Consider the following 20,479-nt stretch of genomic DNA (forward strand, 5'->3'; position numbering starts at 1 on the left):
ACCTATTCTGTCTACCTCACAAGTTAACTGTGCCAAAAGAGGATAGTGGGCTAAAGGACTTGTAAAAGTATTAAATGCTATGAAAATGCAAAGCACTATTAGATAAGCAATGAAATATTATTGTTGCCACCTTTCCAGGAACTGTCCCTTGCCCTACCTCCTCAGTGCTTGGGGCCTCAGGCTGGGGTTTCTGAAGCTTACCCCAATTAAAAATAGTCCCCTTTTTTGATAGACCCCTGCTCTTCAAGGATAGCTACTCTGATAATATCCATGCACCCTAGTGAATGGATGGATCCTTTTTTGGGTAACAGGGACCTTCCATCTATAATAGATTAACTTGGTGGCTTTAAAAGTGTGGTCCCTGGATGAGAAGCATTTGTATTACTTGGGAATTTGTTAGAAATGCAAATTCTTGGATCTACCCCCACCTACTGAGTCACAAACTCTGGGAGTGGGGCCCAGCAATCTGTTTTAACAAGTCCTCCGGATGAGTCTGATACATGCTCAAATTTAAGAACAAAAAAAGCAAGCTAGGAATCAGACTCTGGGACATTCCACTGACAAACTTATTTTTCTGCAGGAGGTAGGGGAAGGCTTACGGGACTCTTCACAGTGCACAGTGTGAGTATGTGGGTATGTGTGTGTGCGTGTGTATGTACGTAAATGATGATCTGGAACATCATTTTCTCAGGTAGGTCTCTATCCCAACCACCCTAAAAATGCATCCCCACCTCAGAGACTGCCTACCTCCTTTCTTGATTTACTTTTCTTTGTAACACTTATCACTTTCTAATTTGCTGTGTTATTTACTTCTTTACTTGGTGGATTGTCTGTCTCCCTCTAAGCTAGAAAGTATGCTCCACAAGGGCAGTCCATTTTGTCCACTGCTGTGTCCCCAGTTCTGAGAACTGTGCCTAGTGGACTAGCGGACACTCAGTAAATATCTGTTGAATTAATGAGTGAATGAATATCTGCTGAACCTGGGAGATGAGGAAATAGTGGGGTCAGACCAAAACACCGAAACACCTGCGAGCATCCTTATTAGGCAAGGTTGCTACAACATGAGAGCCTTGCCTCTCTGCTCCTGCTTTGGGCTCTGAAATAAGTCTATAAATATGGGTTGAGTATATGCCATCCTTGGGGATTTGGTTCACTATACTCTTTGATTATCATTACAAAATGTGCTATCTGGATTCTACTAGACGGGCTAGTGTACTGATTGATCAACATGTTTATCTGGCTGTTTGGGGCTGGGGGCAGTCTATGTTTGTAGCAGACTAGAGTGTGATGTGGCAGGGAAAACAGTAGTCTAAGAGTGAAAAACAGGAGTTCTGAGTTCTAGTCCTCTGCCCCTAACTTGCTGTGTGGTCTTGGGCAAACTGGGTAGCTATTCTGGGTCTCATTTCATTTGTTGATCTCAGTGATCTTCAAGGTCCCTTTCAGCGGTTATTATAGATCCATTGATGAGTTACTTGATTAATGTATGTCTCCTCTACTGGTAAGCTCCCTGAGAACGGGGTGAGTCTATATTTGTCCACCTAGTTCATAATGCCCAGTACTTGCAGGTACTAGGTATTTGCTGAGTGAGCAAATCCCTGTGAAAGCCAGATGGTGATCTTAGCCTCATCAGCCTGTGCTCTGCATAAGTCACAGGGACATGGATGTGGCCACAAAGACCTGGCCTGGAAGAGACCTCCAATCACACAAGGAAGAGCAGGATACTGGCTGTGCTCGCCCCCTACCCCAGGGCATACAGAAGGTGCACAATTCATTAAGGTGAAGACCGTGACAGTACACAGGGGAGAGCCCAAGCTGGCACTGGGCCATCAGGCCTGTGGTTTGAAAAAGCATGGATCTGGAGATCAGAGACCTACATTTGAATCTCAGAGCTGCTATTTTCTAGCTTTATGACTTATCGTGTAAGTTATTTACTTCTCTTAGCTTCAGCCTCTTCAGCTGGAAAATGAAGACAGAACTGCCTGCCTCTCAGGATGACTGTGAAGATTAGAGGAGATGATGTATATCGGGTGCCTTCCCAGCATCTGTATGAGAAACGTGCTCAGTAAATGGAAGCCTCTTTGTCTGGTTCTGCCCTCCTGACCCGCCCCCCCGCCCCATGAGGTTTCTAACAATGCCTGCTTCCCCAGAGAACCAGACTAAGTTTGTTACCAGCTCATGGCAGTGCCCTGGCCAGCCTGGCTGAGGGGAATAAAGATTGGGATAAAAAGTGTTTCTCAAAATATCTACCTTCAGAAATATAGATTTTCTTCTTTTGCTTCCAGTTTGCTTAATGAGATTTGAAGATTTCTGACTTGCTATGGCTAGAGAGCAAAAGGTGCTATTTTGTAAATAAAATTTAACAACACTATCTTTTGAATGTGCTGAGATTTATCACTGAACAAGTTTGAACTTTGCTTGTCTTTTTGGCTGCCTTTGTCTCTCCTTCCACCTTGCTCCCCCCCACCCCTCCCTGGTAGAGTGAATTCTACTCCTGTTCTTGCCCTGCCTCCTCCGCTCTCCCCACCATACTAATCTACTACATATGGCCATCTTTCTTCTGGAAAACAAATTCTGCTGCTAGGCAACCAGAACACAAAATTGCTGTGGTTGACATGATTCTTATTAGTGATAGCAACTGCAGAAGTGCCGCCATGACGGCATGCCACATGTATGCTCACTGCGTCTGTCCCCAGGTAGACAGACCTTTCCAGAAAGTGGGATGGGGTGGATTCTTGGTAGAAAATTAATGGCCTCAGCACTCAACAGAGAGTATTTATAAATCACTGTATATCAACAGCCTGCTTTAGAATCATTTTATTAGAACACATTCATGAAAGTGACATACGGAAAAAAGACAGCAGCAATTCTCAGTCATGCAAATGCCCGTGTTAAGGTTCTCCATTGGATTAAGTTCAAGTACAAAGACAGTCCTTTCCTGAGCCAGGTGCAATTCCAGGGAGTGACACTGTGAATTGGGCGCGTGTTTCCTCCACAAAGTTCAGAACACTGAACAAGTCCCATCCTCACAAGATTGCGAGGTACATGGAAGTGTAAACTTTCAGGATTTTAAAGACCCCTTTACCCAGCCCTCCCCCATAACCCAGCTGGAGGAAGTAAGCCCAACGTGGGGCCCTCTTAGAAATATGGTTTAGTCTATTGAAAATAAAGCAGTGGGCCTTAAAAAATTAGAAAATGAGTATATATATATACATATATATATATGTAGGTAATGGAATCCTCTTTGCCTCTTTCTTGCCTTGGTGTGGGGTTTCCAGGAAACTCTGTTAGGGGATGGGGCTCTCTTGAGTGTCTTGGAAGCTGGAGGGCTTTTTAAACTTTTAACTTTTTATTATGAAAAATTGCAAACACATACAAAAGTGGAGAGATGGTATAATGAATGCCCATGAACTGACCATCTAGTCTTAACAGTTACCAACATGCAGCCAGTTTGTTTCATTTATTTCTTCTCCCTCTTCCCATCCCCCACCCCCGACAGGATAATTTGGGAGTCAGGAGGGTGGTCTTTGAACCAGAGTGAGGTTAGAGGAGCCAGGAAATTCCGACAAAACCTGGGCAGGCTGATACAGAGAGAACACTGGTTGGGGACATGGTTGGGCCAATGTTCAGGAACCGCTAGAGTTAACCCTCCTCTTCTCTACCATAAACTACCCCTTATTCCTCCTCCCTCTTTCTCATGATGTGGGGGAGGAGGCTAGATTAGAATGATGGGTTTTCCAGGTCAGGAGCCACTGACAATAGAAATGTTCAATCTGGACAAAAACTCCAGAGATAAGTATGTCCCTTGGATGAGCATGCCCACTCACGTGGCAGACGCCCAGGGCGAAGAGGACCTGGGGTGCCTGGTGTTTGGATTGGGAGTCAGGGGGAGTGGCTTGGGTCATGGGGCCTCTCACAGATCCCTACCGTCCCACCATTTTCAGCTTTGGAGAGAAGCTCAGCAACCTCGAATCGCACCTGGTAGAGAAGCAGGGAGCCCGAGGGGCAAGCCCATGGCCCAGGGGGGCAGATTTTGCCTGGAACATGTTGCCCTCTGAGCAAAGGCTGTACCCCACACCAGCCCTGCCAGAGCAGTCTCAAGAGAGGTGGGTGATGGGAGTCCAGGTGGGAGGTCCCAACGGCGGCACGGCTAACCCGGTGAGCTGCAGGGACAAGTCCCAGGCTGCGCGCTAAACGTAAGTGGAGAAAGGATCTCCAGGTCCCAGGTGCCACCGAGGAGCAAGGTTGCCATCCTGTTAAGAAAAGGGCCGGGGCTCTGTGATTTGCATATGACTTTGCAAAAATCTGCACGAGATCCCGTAGCCCTTTATAGAAAACAGAGTTAAATCATCAGTGCAACCTACTGTATTTCTAGCAACCCAATGCACAGAGTGCAACCTGGCAGATACACCATCATTTTTTTAGAAGAGGAAATGGAGGGAACACAGTGCTGTGTAGGACATTCCTTGGTCTGAAGGTTCAGAAGAAGCCAACCAAGTCCAGGATCCAGATGAGGATCGCTGACTGGCCACTTTCACTAACTCTGGCAGGGCTCAAATCCATACACTTTTCCTCGCATTAGATGCTCGTTGAGCAGTCCTGTGGTTTCCCAACATCCCACACATAAAAGCAGGAGGAGAGCCAGGAAGAATATAAAGAGAGATGCGTTAAATATGAAGTCCTAGTGACAGTGATCATTAGTGTTTATTTCATACCCTTCTGTTTTGTTTCTTTGTTCAACTCTTTTAGGATCCCTGTGCCTTGCCAGCAAGTCTCACTATGACATTCATTTGGGGGGAAAGAAACTGAGAAAAGTTTAACCATTTATGTAGCACGTCTTTGGCAGTAAGTGACCTAAAATTCCTGATTTCAAGTATCTCTAGGGTTCGTGACATGTGGTAATCTGTGATTTTTCCAAGGCACGTGGTTGGTTTGTGAGGCCACATGGCTGGCTGAAGGAGTGGATCAATGGGTGAATGAGGGAGCCTTCCAGAGACCCAGCTTCCATATTCCAGTGTGGCCACACCTACTCTACTCAGACACCAGAAGCAATGGAATCGTTTCTTTAATAAGGCCCCTCAAAGAAAGTCAACTTCTAGTGCTATTGGAGGTGTGAAATATTCTAAAAAGCAATGGCCCAGCCAAGAGAAAAGTCCAAGGTAAATTAAAGAGTATGATCTCATATTTGACTGTGGCTCAGATTATGATGCTAAAGGTTCCATCATACTTGCCATATAGAAATGAGAAAACAATCTCAAACTCCCTTAGTAAGAACTCCAGCCAGCCAAAAACTGTTCATTAGGGAAAGAAAACACTTCAGCAGCAAGGTAAAATGGCAGTTACTCTGAGCTGTGAGGAAGATAGGGGATACTTAGAATTCAGAAAGGAGAGGAGATTCTGAAGAAAGCCAGGAGCTATACACATGCATTTGTGAAGTAACTCATAGAAGGTGCTGGTGACCACAGAGTTCATCTTTACTAAGGCAAAGGGTCTTAGGAATTTTATATACATTACATTAATAGGGAGGTGGGGCAGAGGGGTGGTATCTGCTGTCCTGATTAGTTAGTTCCCCACACTATAAGTTACTGTCATTACCAGTTTAATGTATAGATGTGCTATAAGATCTGGAGAATTTAGCGGTAGAATTTAACGGTTTTATAGATGCTGACTTTGACATTTTATTCTTTACACAGTTCTTAAAATTCTGAAGGGAGAGACAGTTTTTAAAAATATTTTTATTGTCATTATTATTATTAATAGCTAATATTTGTTGAGTGTTTAGCACATGCTAGGCAAAGAGCTGAGTGTCTGGCTTGCATCATTTCATGTATTTTGCACCACAACATTATGGGGTAGGTAATACCATTACCTCCATTTTGCAGACTGAAGCCCTGAGAGGCCCTGCCCAGGATCATACAACTGGCAAGTGAAGGGGGTGAGATCTGTACTGTGGTTGGTTTGATTCCAAGGCTGTCCTTAACCATTGTGCTACGGTGGCTCCTGCAAAGGAGAATTGATCTTCCTAAGTGATGTCTGGATGTTTGTGGATTCCCAAGGTCTTGGAAAGCATCTCACGTATTTTGTGGATCCATCTTATCCTCAAGGACCTATCTAGAAGAGGTTTGGGTCACTTCACTATATATATAGATAGATATAGATATGTATATATATATATACATATCTATATCTATCTATATCTATTAGGTCTTGCAGAAGAATTTTTACCCCCTTTTAAACCTCAAGTTATAATTGTCTCTGTGCACCTGCACATCTGTCTGCTGGTTTGATGTGTGAGACATCTAAGAAATAAATGCATGTAGGCAAATTGAATGCTTGTTCTCTAAAACCCTGAGAAAATACAGACACATTCATATAGGAGGCTATTATTTTACATAGCCCAGTTGGTAACTTCATGAAAGAGTAGTGAACACCAATGCATAGCTCTTAACTTCAAAAATGACAGCCATTCATAATCTCTTTGAGATGATTTTCTAAGAATCATCATTAAAAAGAACTAATAAGAAAAGTTTAAATGAAAGTGTGGGGAGGGAGAAAGGCCATTAAATTTGTTTGAGATGATAATTATTTCTATTATTTAGAAAATATCTCTCAGCTTGGAATTCATATATATGTTCCACATCCAATCACCCTATACCTTTGGCATTTCAATTCAGTAGGCCAGGGTAGGGCCTGTAGTTAGCTTTTAGATATATTTCCCTCATAATTCTGTGGGATGCCTGGTTTGGAATCCTCGGCACACTCCATCGCTGGAAAACCTGAGTGTTGTAGTGTTTGAACTGCATTTTCACATCCGACAGCACACACTGTCCAGAAGTACTTGTCTTTGGCATTTTCCATGAGGGGCAAGAATCAGTGAGACCCACTTCAGTAGAGCAGTAGCTTTTATTAACCAGACCTCCTCATTATTCTTTTATCTTTAAGGAGGGTCCTATGTTGATATTTCCCCTATCTTCCACTATTCAGGTATAGACACCCTTTTTATAAATACTTTATATAATACAATGTAGGCTCCATTCAAATACTAGACACTCATGACATGAGCTTTCTGAACTACCGGAGATGTTCTGCAGACCCTGGGTGCATAAGAGACATCATTGGACATCCAGTGGTATAATAATAGCCACAAATGGGGAACATATTTATATATTATAGATTTAAACCCTTTCTTGGTCCATAAAGAATTTGAGACAACTATTTGGCAATATGTTTTTAAGTGCATCTCCAGTTGGCTGTATCTTCTGATGTTTCTCTCTGATGGACTGGGAAGCCAGTGAGTCAGAAGTATGCCTGAATTACTACTCCCATGGTTAAGACATAATAAAGAGCCTCTTCCACATTCCTGACTCATGCCTTGTTCTGCTACCCAGTGAGCGATTGACACATGGGATATAGGGAACATGGAATGTTCTTGGTATTTTAATGCAGGTGTGTTTTACTCAGATGATCAAGGGGGAAATGATAGGACTTAGACCATTTGGGTAAAATGTTACTTTGTGTGCTTTGGCTTGAATTATCCAATTGTTTCCCTAGTGAGCTTGTCCAGTGGAAGGCAGTGTGCATAGTGGACACCAGCAAGACTTGGGTTCATATCTATGTTCTGCCATGTTCTGGTTGTGTGACCTTGGGCAAGTTATTGAACCTCTTAGAGTGACATGTTCCTCATCTGCAAAATGAGGATAATGATACTTACCTTGAAGAATTGTTGTGAGGACCAAATGAAAGATTATACATAAAATGCCAGGCTCATATTAAGAGTTCAGCAAGAGAGGCAGTTGTCATTGTGAGCTGTTTATGCCCTGAATGGCTTCCTTAGCAGGCAGCCTCTGTGCTTTCCCTGGCCTTCCCAATTGTAGCAGGGACTTCTTAGAGAGGGACTATATCTCCCCCATTAGATGGGGCAGCAGGGCGTGGGGGTATTATCCTTGATGGGGACTTTATGTGCCCTCTTGTTTCCATTATACACAGGGAACTCTGCAAATACTATGTTAACTGGTTTAAAAGAGCCTTTCTCTACCCCCAAATTTCAATGTAGAGCCCAGACTGGAAATTTTCCTTGATGTAGCCATCAGAATCACAAACTGCGATACAGAGTAGTAAAAATATTGAATCGTGCATACGGGAAAGATATAAACACCAGAAAGTATATTTTTACTTCAGCTCTTTTTTTAAGGATTGATTTTGTGACTTTCTTATGTGTTCTTTCTTGCTTTCTACTCTGCCTGAAGGGTCTCCTTTTGGCTTCTAGATGTCTGCTGCTCATGCGGACCCCAGGGTTCCTTATCTAGGATGCTGTTAGGAGCTACTGAGAAGGACCAACTGGCCTGGAAGAGTTATGCCCTGCTGTGCTCCCTCCCAAGTGACAGGCCAGGCTCTCCCCACCTCAGGAAGGCCACCCCCGTGAAAGAAATCAGTCACAGGAAGGAAGAGTTCATCCCCCTGTTTTTCTTCTTTCTGCTTTTCCCTCTGCTCAGGGAACCCTCTGAGAGCACCATGGAACCAGGAAGTGTGGGAGAAACATCCTTGAAAATATTGGTTTCATGTAATTATTTTTTTTGTTTCAAGTTCAGAAAGTTTAGAAATTGCCTCTTTCCCAAGAATTCTTATCAGAAAACATTCCCTCTACACTTAGACTGTGGGAGTTGAAGGGAGAGAGGGAGGTGAGGGGCCGGGGAAGAGCTGGGGCTTGACCTAATGATGAATCTCATGTTCGAAACCTTGCTGCCCACGCAGGGTAACCAGTTTCCTTCCTGGAGGCTCTCTGTGTCTTCCTAACCTGGGTCCCAATATCCCCACGCTCAGTCACTCTGAAACCCCTCTGGAATTACAGGGGCTTAAAATCAAACTTGAAACATGTCTGCTTTCTGTCTCTCACACTGTGTATCTCTTCATAGAATCTCCTCATGAACTTGAAAGTGTAATTTCAGCTCTTCCTTACCTTTTCCATGCTTCACTAAATAGCTGCATTCGGGGGGAAACCCTGATGAACTCATTCCCTCGTCACCCCCAACTGCCCACCCCCTGAATTTTCCTTCTCTTTCCTTTCACTGTCCAAGGTTCCTGTCCTTCACAACCAAAGTTTCCAGCTCCTCAGCTCGCAACCTTGGCCCATCCTACATATCAGCCCAAATTCACTCTCTGGTCACTTTCTCTCCTCTCAAGATACTGAGACGTCGATCACCCTGTTTCCTACCGGGCACCTGCTTGTCCCTTGTCTTAGGTTCATGCTGAGGGTGGACCTAAGCAACCATTTAATAATCATGTTCTTTCCTGTCCTTTAAAAATAACATCTAGTAGGGTTTTCTTTGTTAATAAAAGTAATTTTCTTATAGAAAATTTGGAAAAAGCCACCATCCAGAAATAACCACTATTTACGTTTTGGTGTATTTCCTTCATATATACATACATGCACACATATATGTATATACATATATATGTACATATGCATACATAAGCACAATACACACATATATACATGTACACATTTGTTTTTTATGTTTAACACAGAAAAATTAGTCTCTCATGTTTAGAAGGAAAAGGAAGACTCCCAAGCAGGTGGGAAGAAAAGGAATTACATGCTGCAGCTCAGGTAGGCTCTTCACTTGTGCCCCCCACAGCCATGAGTTTTTGGAGCCCATGACATAATGGTTTACAATGGCCTGATGGCCAGAAAATATGTTCAAGATATCCCTGCCTCCCAGACCATGTCGATGAATATTTCCTAGAGAGTGTATGGGAAACACATTCAGAGACACACAATTCATCAATATACAAAAACAGAAGTTATACACATAAAACATATTATTCAAACAAGTATTTCTGGGCATGTCTATGAATGTCTAACTGTGTGGCAGTGCACTGAACACAGCAGAAGGTATCCCACGTGAACCTTGTTTTTATGGATCTCGGGACTCAGTTGCTGACATAAAAACCAGCCCAAAGGAAACAAAAGGGAACCGGAAGAAGATGCTGTCTCACAAAGTGCTAAGGGAAGGGACTCCAGAAATCATTCCAATAATGAAGGAAACTTGTTTCAACAACACTTTTCCTGTATCCACCAGTACAGAGAAATAGTTTTGGAAACATAGTGATGTCTGTGATAGGTTGGTAGACAAAGGCGATTATTATTTAAAAGGTCATTATATTTTAGTGAAGAGAATCACACAGATAACCTACCAGAAAACATATAAACATATATTAGAGGAGAGGTTTGCAGACAGTAAGGAACCCAGAAAAGGGGCAGGGCTAGGGGGTAAGGGGCCTGTGTATCAGGAGGCTGTAAGTCCTAGAGAATGTTCTTGTGGTTTGGGAGACATGCGTCTCCTCTTAAAGCTGCCAGGGATAGACTTTATATATCCCATGAAAATCTAGAGTCAGGATGAAGACTATGCAATCACCGCGATGATTCATTGCAACACGATTTCAGGAAAAGGATCAAGAATGAAGGAGAGCCAAGATGCCTTAAAGGTACAGTTGTAGATGGGGGTTAAGAAAAGATTGTCTGGGAGATGGCAGGGGATGCGTTCAGTTTCAGGTCTGCCAAAGAGAGCGCGTGAGTCACCCAAGTGCAGTTCGGCCGCAGACAGTTGGAAACATAGCACTATCGACCCGAGTGTGAGAGATAAGGGCTAGAAACAGAGATTTCTCAACTCATTGTTAAGGGTGCAACTTTATGCTAAACAACATGGCAAATACTATGTAAAACACCTAACATATGACCTGGATGTTAAACAATGATATTTGACTTGTTTGAGGTGGGGAAGGGGACAGGAGAGGGGGCAATGCTTGTGCTCAGAGGTGTGGTGGGAGAAGTAGTGAGCATTAGCATGAAGGAGGTATGAGTCAGGCTGGCAGTGATGGGTGGGCCAGATGTGATTACACAAGTCAGTAAGCATTACTGGTGGACACAGCAGGAGCAAAGCATGACATGGCTGGGGGCATTCGACTGCCATTATTTATTATGTGCTAGATGCTGTCGCAGACAGTAGAGATGGGAGCATCATTAGCACCGAGACATGATTGTCAAGGAACTCACAATGTAACATGGGAGAAATACACATAGGCAACCCATTATGTGATAAGTGTAATTAGGCTGAAACATATAAATTGCCAGGATTCACCCATTTTGGATACACAAAAATGGCAGTTTCATATGATTTAATCGGAAGCAGATGCATTATAGCATATATGACAGCAAAGGTCTCTAAAGGATGTGTTGGAGGGAAAACTTTATAAACATCTGTACTTGATCCTTAGTGAATGTGCTACTGAGGCTTTTAGCTGACAAGTGAGACATTGAAGGAATAGTTTGAGGAGGATGAATCTGGTATCAGAAGAAAAGATAAGACACAGGAGCAAAATCCCAGAAAGCAGGGAGGTTACTGAAAGAATTTCAGCAAAGGGTAACCAAGGCCCGGCAGAGTGGTGTGACAGATATTTTGAGGGACTTGTTCTCAGGACTTAGCAACAGACTGGCTGTCAGGGAATATGCCGAGAATGGACCCAAAGATAAAACATGGGTATTTGGGAAAATCATATTGTTCTGCCCCAAATGGGGAAGTCAAACCACATTACTAGTTTGAGAGAAAAAGAAATAATTTTCTGAGACTGAGACTGAGGAAAAGTCAGACATCAAACTGGAAACACACAGGTGACCAGTTATAATAACGGTGCCCGGCACTAACAGTGTTCATTATGTGGCCACTCAGTCTCGAATTTGCTTATTGGTTTTCCGGTTCCTCAGTAGAACTTCAGATGGGTGGGGACTGGCCTGTTTTGTTTCAGTGCTGCATCTCCATTCTGGAACAGTGCCCGGCACATGGTGGGTGAGTAAATTAAAGTGAAAACTGCCATTAGGAGTAAAGTCACTTCAGAGCTATAATCTTGGCATTTTTGTCATGGACATCAGAATCGAAGCAACAAAAACCATGGCTGGAGGTGGCGAGGTGATGTAGAGAAAGAAGAATCACGAGCAGAAGTTCAAATGTGGCTCTCACTGGAGCATGAGGGGACAACATGTGGTAGATGGCAGCGTGGCAGGCAGTGGTTGACGACATGTGGGAGAGGAGGTGTTGAAGTGATATACTCCAGTGGGTATAAAGGATGAGATTTAGAGGGTTGTGGATGGGTGGGTTAGCATTAGACTCTTTCTGAGACTAGAGAAAGAATGACAGAGTAAAATGACAGTGATGCATCTAGGTGAGGATGAAAGTCACTGTCATGCAAACAAACAAACAAACAAACAAAACCCCCAAACCAACAGTGTTTCTTGGATGTTAATGAATAACGTCTAAATTCCTTTGAATGGTGTCCAGTGTCTTCCATGATCTGAGCCAAGCAATCCTTCTGGTCTTAATCTCCCACAGCTCACCTCATAGACCCAGAACTTCAACCAGACATATATCTCCCCTGCAAGTCCCAAACCCATCCTATTTTCGCCTTTCTCCCTTACCTGCTCTTACTGTTTCATCCATGTAGTATGACCTTTCTCTGCACCCCACCCCTGCCTCCACAGTGCTGCCTGGATAAATTCTACCCACTTAGTAAAGTCTAATGCTAAAACTTCTCTGATCCTCCCAAACTAGGATTTTTAGTTTCTTAATTACATTTGGTCTCAATTTCCAGATCTCTCTCTTACCCACAATGCCAAACATGTTACCTTGTGTTTATTTGTTATTCAGTTATTCCTTGAACAAATATTTACTGAGCACCTTCTAGGAGTCAGTACTTTGCTGGATTCGGTGATGCAATGGGGGTATAAAACAGACATCCCTCCATTCTCACGGACTGAAAGTCTAGCATAGGAGGCAGTCATATAACCACACAAACGCTTATGGCCACAGCGGCAGGTACTGAGAAATAACAGTACAGAGTGTTGTGAGAGATGTGGCTTGGGGAGGGGACTTGGGCAGTGGATTAGGACAGGATAAAATCAGAAAGAAAAGAGGGCAAAAGGGGTGGACTGTGGCATGGGAGGAGAGATGATCTTCCAGACAGAGAAAACACAGGCCCTGTCTACAGGTCTTGGGATGGGAAGAAACCTGGGACATTCAAGGAAGGCCAGGCACAGGCTGCAAGGCAGAATACAGGAGGAAAAGAGTGGTTCTCATGAGGCCAGAGAAGTGGGCCGAGGCCAGACCATGCAGCCACATAGGTCATGGTGAAGATTTTGACATTCAGCCTCAGAACAAAGAGACACTATTGAAGGGCTTAAGGCCATAAAGTGATGTGGACAGCTTGTCCACTGGGGGCGCCTGGGTGGCTCAGTTAGTTGAGCGTCCAACTTTGGCTCAGGTCATGTTCTCGCAGTCTGTGAGTTCAAGCCTTGTGTCAGGCTCTGTGCTGACAGCTCAGAGCCTGGAGCCTGCTTCAGATTCTGTGTCTCCCTCTCTCTCTGCCCTTCCCCCGCTCATGCTCTCTCTCTCTCTCAAAAATAAATAAACATAAAAAAAATTAAAACAAACAAAAAGAAAAACAGATCACACTGCCTGCAGAGTGGAGAAGGGAGCGGAGGGAGGTAAGCGTGAAGGCCCAGGGAACAGTGGGGAGGCTCTGCCCATAGGCCACATGTGGTAAGACACCGGCTCACACTACAGTGAATGACGCAGATAAGAAGTGTAGCCCTCAGTCTTTTTGGGGTCAATCCCTAGGACTGAGAAAAGTTGAGTCTCACCAATCATTCTGCTAATGTAAACCCCCGTCAGCATCACCTCAGGTCCCCAGAACCCCTGGGAAATGTGCCTGGTGGGATAATCAAGTTTTCTGAATAGCTAAACACCAGCACTTTATCTCCCCGATTTAGCCATCCTTATGGATATCTTTATATCTCTAACTTCTGAAACAGAATACAGTGAACATAATTTTCCCTTCTGTTTACAATATAAATACCACCATGATGAATAATTATGGTGTAGTGCAGAATATAAGGGGGTCCTCAGATATGCTCAGTCATGATGAAATCTTGGTACCCTCACTGAAGAGAACCAAACTGTTGGGAGTTTTAATGCACCCATCAGCTTTTGCTCTCAGAGCTTTTCTGCTTCCTCTCTTGCTGACAGTAGCTCAGCCTTTGTGGCTATTGGTGGGTCTAGACAGAAGGAACTTTCTCCTTTTCTGATTTTCTAAGTAATATCTAAGTAACTAGATGGCCGAGATGGTAAGAATTACATACCAAATCAGGATTCAAGAGGCTTTCCTGTGAGCATACGTGTTTAGTTTTGCTACGTGAAGACTTCTATGTCTTGGATCTGTTTGTTGGACAGCTGAGTTCCAAATCCAATATATTTATTACCTTTTATCCTAACACACTTCATTGCTTTAGCTGTGTTACCTGTCATATAATGTAGGACAACAGACAGATACCTTCAAAAATCAAGCAGTTCTTATTCTTTCATTAAAATAGAGGAGGGATGCTTAGGGATTGACAGAAACCCGCATTAAAAATAGTTTCCGTGTTGCTATACTATTCTGAGGAGAAATAAATGGTGAATTATATTTGAAAATACTAAATGTAGGAAACATCTCATATGACATCACATGAACCTCTAACTTACAAATATATTGACTTCAAAATGTCAAATTTTATGTTTATCAAGACAGAATAAAGAGAGTAGAAAGATGAGCCACAGAGTGAGAACAGACATTTACCGCATATATAACCAATAAGGGACTAATATCTAGAATGTATGAAGAACTCTTAAAAATGCAGAGAAGAAACTCCTAGACAACTCACTAGATACATGGATAGGCAGGAGGCTTGAACAGGGCATCAAGAAAAAAAAAAAAAAGAAAACCCAAAGCCCCATTAAGGACATGAAAAAGTGTCCAACCTCATTAATGCTTAGGGAAATGCAAATTAAAACCATAAGCAGATACTACCATATACCCACCAGACCTGCAAAAATTTTGAAGTCTGACAGTATCAGGTATAGGCTAGTGTACAGAGCAATCGAAACTCTCATATATACTGGTAGGAGTGTCCATTTGGCACCAGCATTTTGAAAAATAGTTCACATCATCTAGTAAAGTTGAAGGTATAGACAGAGATATACCCTATCACTCAGTAAGTCCTTTTTTGTTCACCTAGAAATTCCACGCCTTGCTTTACACTGTAGGGAAGCTCAAGCAAGTGTGCCCAAGCATACAGATACAAGAATATTTATAGCAGTATTGCTCCAGCAGCCCCAAATATCCCATGCACAGAATGGATAAATTGTGGTATAGTCATATAATGGAATACTACATAACAACTAAATGAATGAATGATACACATCAGCATGGATGAATTCCATAAAAATCACACACACACACACACACACACACACACACAAACATGCAATATAATTCCAGTCATATGAAATTTAAGAACAGCTGCATAGAAACTATATTGCTTAGGGACACATACAAAGGAGGTAAAAATATAAATAAAAGTAAGGATAGTATTATCACGAATGTTACGAGAATGATTACCTCTAAGGGAGAAGAACAGGGTTGTGACCAGGAAGGGACACACAGGGGGCTTCTGGAAAGTTGGCAATGTCCTGCCTTTCTGACCAGCATGGTTATTTCCTGTATGTTCACTTTATAATTGTCCATTCAATTGTCTAGGAGTTTGTATGCATTTTTAGTATATGTATTTTACTTTTAAAAAAAAAAAAAAGTTTACTTATTTATTTATTTTGAGAGAGAGTACAAGTGGGGGAGGGGCAGAGAGAGAGAGAGCAGGAGACAGAGAATCCGAAGCAGGCTCCAGGCTCCAAGCTGTCAGCACAGAGCCTGATGTGGGGCTCTAATTCATGAAGTGTGAGATCATGACCTGAGCTAAAGTCAGACGCTTAACTCACCGAGCCACCCAGGTGCCCCTGTATTTTACTTTAAAATTTTTTTTAAAGTTTAATGTAAACCAAATACTTTTAATTAGGAATGTATTTTACCCATAGAAACGAACGTATAATTAACATTAATGAGACAAACCCACAAGTCTCATTTGGGTAACAGTATAAACACTGGACATTTCAATAAAAATAAAAGAAACTAATATTATCAGTTAAACAAAACACACAGGGCAATAATGAATAAGGATTATTTTTACAGTATCTGATATCAGCTTGGAAAAGATTAAAATATCGATGCTACACTAAATTGCAAGATTGCGGGGACTCTTAAATTCAACTGATGGGAGTATGGACTGGTACAACATCCACACAGAGCAATCTGACAATGGCTATCAAAATTTTAAATGTAAATCCTTTTGATGTAGTAGTTGTACTTCTAGGAAGTTACCCTATTAATATACTCATAATTCACAAGTGTGAGAAACTATATCTATACAAAGCTACCAATTACAGCCTTGTTTGTAATGGCAAAAGATCGGAAACATCTCATTTACCCATCAACAGAGAACTAGTTAAATAACCTATGGTACCGTAAGTAATGGAATACCGCATAATCATCAAAAAGAATGAAGCAGCATTACATGACTCACTGTATAATTACCCAAATTTGTTACATGGAAAAAGTGAAAAATTGTACTTATTGTATACAACTACTTGTTTAAACTTTTTAAAAGATATTTATTCATTTTTGAGAGAAAGAGAGAGAGAGAGAGAGAAATGGAGTGTGAGCGGGGGAAAAGCAGAGAGGGAGGAAGACACAGAATCTGAAGCAGGCTCCAGGCTCTGAGCTATCAGCACAGAGCCTGACGCAGGGCTCGAGCTCACAGACTGCAAGATCATGCATGACCTGAGCCAAAGTCACATGATTCACCAACTGAGCCACCCATGTACCCTTAAACATTTTTAAGGAGAATAAATAAATATGAGCCTTCATGTTTTTAAAGAACCTCTCTAGAATACTCACATTTTGAAACATGTGGGTTTAAAAGTTCACTACTTTAAAAGTTCATCTTAAGAATCTTGAATGCATATCTTTAAGGAAAATCAGGTTTGACTGAATTATTATGAGGAAGTGTAAGAAGATTTTGGTAAAGATTCTAACTATTTTTCTGAACAGTTCCTATCAGAGCTAATAGCCCATTAAAAAAAAAAAGCCAAATTCCACATCAAAACCAAGTAATTCTTTTGATACAGATGTATCAGTAGTACTTCTCTTCTACATATTGTCCCTGATGAGAATAACTTATTTGTGTATCAAAACTGATACAAAGGAGGAGAAACAGATAGAAAGATGAACCTTACGGTGAAGCTCAAATTTCACTTTTGGTGTAGAAGCCATCCCCTTCCCGGGGGTAAGTTTGTTGCACAAAGTGGGTATGCTTCTGTTACAAAACCTAGCATACAGTATGGTAAGTCTTTCTAATTTCTCAGCTAATTTGCAAAGCAACTGGCATAAAGGAAGTGCTAAGTAAATGGTCCCTTTCATAAATACATGAAACATGCCCATAGTCACCGTGTTTCGCATCACATATAAGACACCTGGGGTGTGAAAGGACAGAGGTTGTTGTTAGGTATCGGGAATCTCCATGGTATCTTGTCAACAGTGGACACTCAGTAGCATTCCATTGAATAAAAGAATGAAATCAGTATACCAATATATTTGAAATAATTTTCTATTCTACCTCTGGCTAATTTCATTCTTCTCTGTTAACAGATCTTTTTTACTTGGTCATGTGTTAATGGTTGTGCCAACTAGTTTGCTCTTTAAATAACACAACCAACCTAGTGGTTTGGACTTCATGTTCCTGTTAGAAGCACTGTCTTGAGTTAATTTTTTTTTTTTTTAACATTTATTCATGTTCGAGAGACAGAGATAGAGCGCGAGCAGGCGAGGAGCAGAGAGAAAGGGAGACACAGAATCTGAAGCAGGTTCCAGGCTCTGAGCTGTCAACACAGAGCCCCACATGAGGCTCGAACCCACAAACCATGAAGTCATGACCTGAGCCAAAGTTGGAGGCTTAACCTAGTGAGACACCCAGATGCCTCAGAAGCACTGTCTTGAGTTTAAATGTTAGAGAACATATCCTAAAAATCTCCCTCTTTGGGGATTTTTCAAAAATTTTTTCATGAATGCAATAAAGTTTCATGTGGAAAAGGCATAAAAATTGTGACTTTTTCGGGGTTACATGTAGGTGCAGTGGGGCAGAGTGAGGAGCTGGACTCTGCATTACACATTTCACATTCCACAGTTTGAAGCACCTCCTTTAAACAAACCTTTCCCCACTCCTCATACCCTCACATTCTTTTTTTAAAAATGAGAATACTTTTCTTTTACGAGCAACTTCCTTCCAATATTCCTAACTGTTTCATGAGATACACAAAATTTAAAAGTATTTGGGGGTTAGGTTGAATACTTCCTCCTCTTTTCTCTTTGTCTAGAATGTCTGTCTTCCTGCCATGAGTGTAACCTTCTCTAATCAGGAGTGTGCTGAACGCAATCAGGGCCAAAAGATAATAGTGTTGTGTGTGTGTGTGTGGGGGGGGGGGTGTGGGTGTGTAATCTGGCATTCTGATCTGCAATGGTTATGAATCAGAGAACTGAAAATTGCAGGACTACCTCCAAGTGTTCCCAAGTGATCTTTTTAAAAGGATTGCTGAGTTCTTTTTAGATAAAAGCCCCAAAGGTGTCAGTCACAGATACACATATAGAGATAGAGGTTAAAACAAAAGTCAGTTCCAATGCATTACAAATGCCTTAAAATTGAGCCTATTTAGGCTGCCAATCAGCAGGAAAGAGAGACAGGTCGAAGCAGGAAACCAAGGTATTTTCTTTTGTTCACTGCCATATCCTCTGTGTCTAGAACTGTGCCTGCCATATAGTAGAGCTCAAGAAGTGGTCGATGAATCCGTGACATAAAAGGTGGCATCCATCAAAATCCCAAGGAAAAGAAGATAGTGAATTTTTAATCTCCCTGGTGCTCACTAAAATCAAGTCTTCCATGTGCATCGCAAGTCAGTAATAGCAAGTAGCAAATGACACTTGTTAAACCCCATTCCTGCAGCTGAAATGACACCATTTGGCAGGAGACCAGAGACAGACATAGTAAAAGGTGGAGGCTTTCTTTCCCTTCGGTGCATCATGAAGTTCAGAGGGGATATAAGCCCTTGCCATTGGTACGGGGTGAGAGCACTGTGTACGGGACACTCACTAAGCAGTCCACAGCCAGCATCATCAGGAGCCAGGCAGAACAGAGGCTCTCTCCTGAGCTTGTCATGAGTGCATACATCTCTCTGCAATTACCAATTTCAAACAGAACCAGGTAGAGCATTAAAAAAGGCTGGTAGGTGAACCTTTCTGAACTCAGAAGACTCAATTTTAAGCCCTTGTGTATGGGGAGGCTGAAAACTGACCACTGGCCCTGAGACACAGAAGTGGCTTCTCCAGCACAGCCAGGGCCCGTTCTGCACAGCACGTGGTGGGAGAAGAATGGAAAGACCGACTGCTGGGGGCAAGAGTCTGCCTGCAATGAGGGAAAGGACATCTATCCTGGGTCCCGTGTGCACAGTTCTGCATCTTCTAGCAGTTTTCTCTCAACAGGCAGAGGTATCGGGGCAGAAACAGGCTGCTCCCATCAGAAGGCAACTGCTGCTCACTGCCCCTGGGAGAGGCCCTGAGCCAAAGTCACGTCCTCGCTGTTGATCCTTGTAGAGAGCCACCACGGAGGATATTCAAACTTACTTCTCTTGACAAGGACCTGCTTTTTGGCCTCACGTCACCCCAGTGCCACAAATCCCAAGACCCATGCACATGCATTATGCAGACAGGTGGGCAGTAGCTGTCGAGCAGCGAGGAAGTGACACTGAGCTTCCAGGCGGGTAAACTCTGAGCAAGCATGTCCCATCTAAGCTCAAGATCAAGAAACAGGGTAATACTGATGCACTTGCTATCCAACAGGCTTTTCCCAAGAATCCTACGTTGTGGCCACAGGTAACCGGTGTCCAGCTTTACAGCACAGTAAGCATAGACAGAGGTAGCTCCAGCTAAGGCACAAACACCACTCGAAGCCCCCTTCACCTGCCCCGTCCATTCTAGTCTCACTGCTGTGGCTGAAGATGTTCATTCCAGCAACATTTCTGCCTGAATTTTCTGAAAGAGTTCACTTTCATACCCACCAGGATTGCTTACCCCCAGACACCATACTCCTGGTGTCACTTCTAGTCCTCCAGGAGCTCAACTTTTTCAACGTTTATTTATTTTTGGGACAGAGAGAGACAGAGCATGAACGGGGGAGGGGCAGAGAGAGAGGGAGACACAGAATCGGAAACAGGCTCCAGGCTCTGAGCCATCAGCCCAGAGCCCGACGCGGGGCTCGAACTCACGGACCGCGAGATCGTGACCTGGCTGAAGTCGGACGTTTAACCGACTGCGCCACCCAGGCGCCCCAGGAGCTCAACTTTTTAAGAACAATACTTCTCACAGCCTGTTTCCCCTACCATTCGCTTTAATAAGGCATTCAGGCTTCTTGCTTTGTACTAAAAGAACCTTTTAACCGACACAGAAGAAAAAAAGG

At 42.8% G+C, this 20,479-nt stretch overlaps 1 protein-coding gene across 4 annotated transcripts in view; it reads right to left on the reverse strand.

The window, feature by feature from the left end:
- Positions 1–2,799: 2,799 nt before the first annotated feature.
- The window catches only part of LOC115523297 (kalirin), a 482,303-nt gene continuing 464,623 nt past the window's right edge, over positions 2,800–20,479 (reverse strand). For all 4 annotated transcript variants that reach the window (XM_030329206.1, XM_030329205.1, XM_030329203.1 and 1 more), the window contains exon 34: positions 2,800–4,250. In XM_030329206.1, the coding sequence (XP_030185066.1) occupies positions 4,188–4,250 (63 nt within the window). In that variant the 3' untranslated portion in view covers positions 2,800–4,187. The remainder of the gene's footprint in view (positions 4,251–20,479) is intronic.

This window comes from Lynx canadensis, chromosome C2 (assembly GCF_007474595.2).
Source record: "Lynx canadensis isolate LIC74 chromosome C2, mLynCan4.pri.v2, whole genome shotgun sequence".
Taxonomy (NCBI): Eukaryota; Metazoa; Chordata; class Mammalia; order Carnivora; family Felidae; genus Lynx; species Lynx canadensis.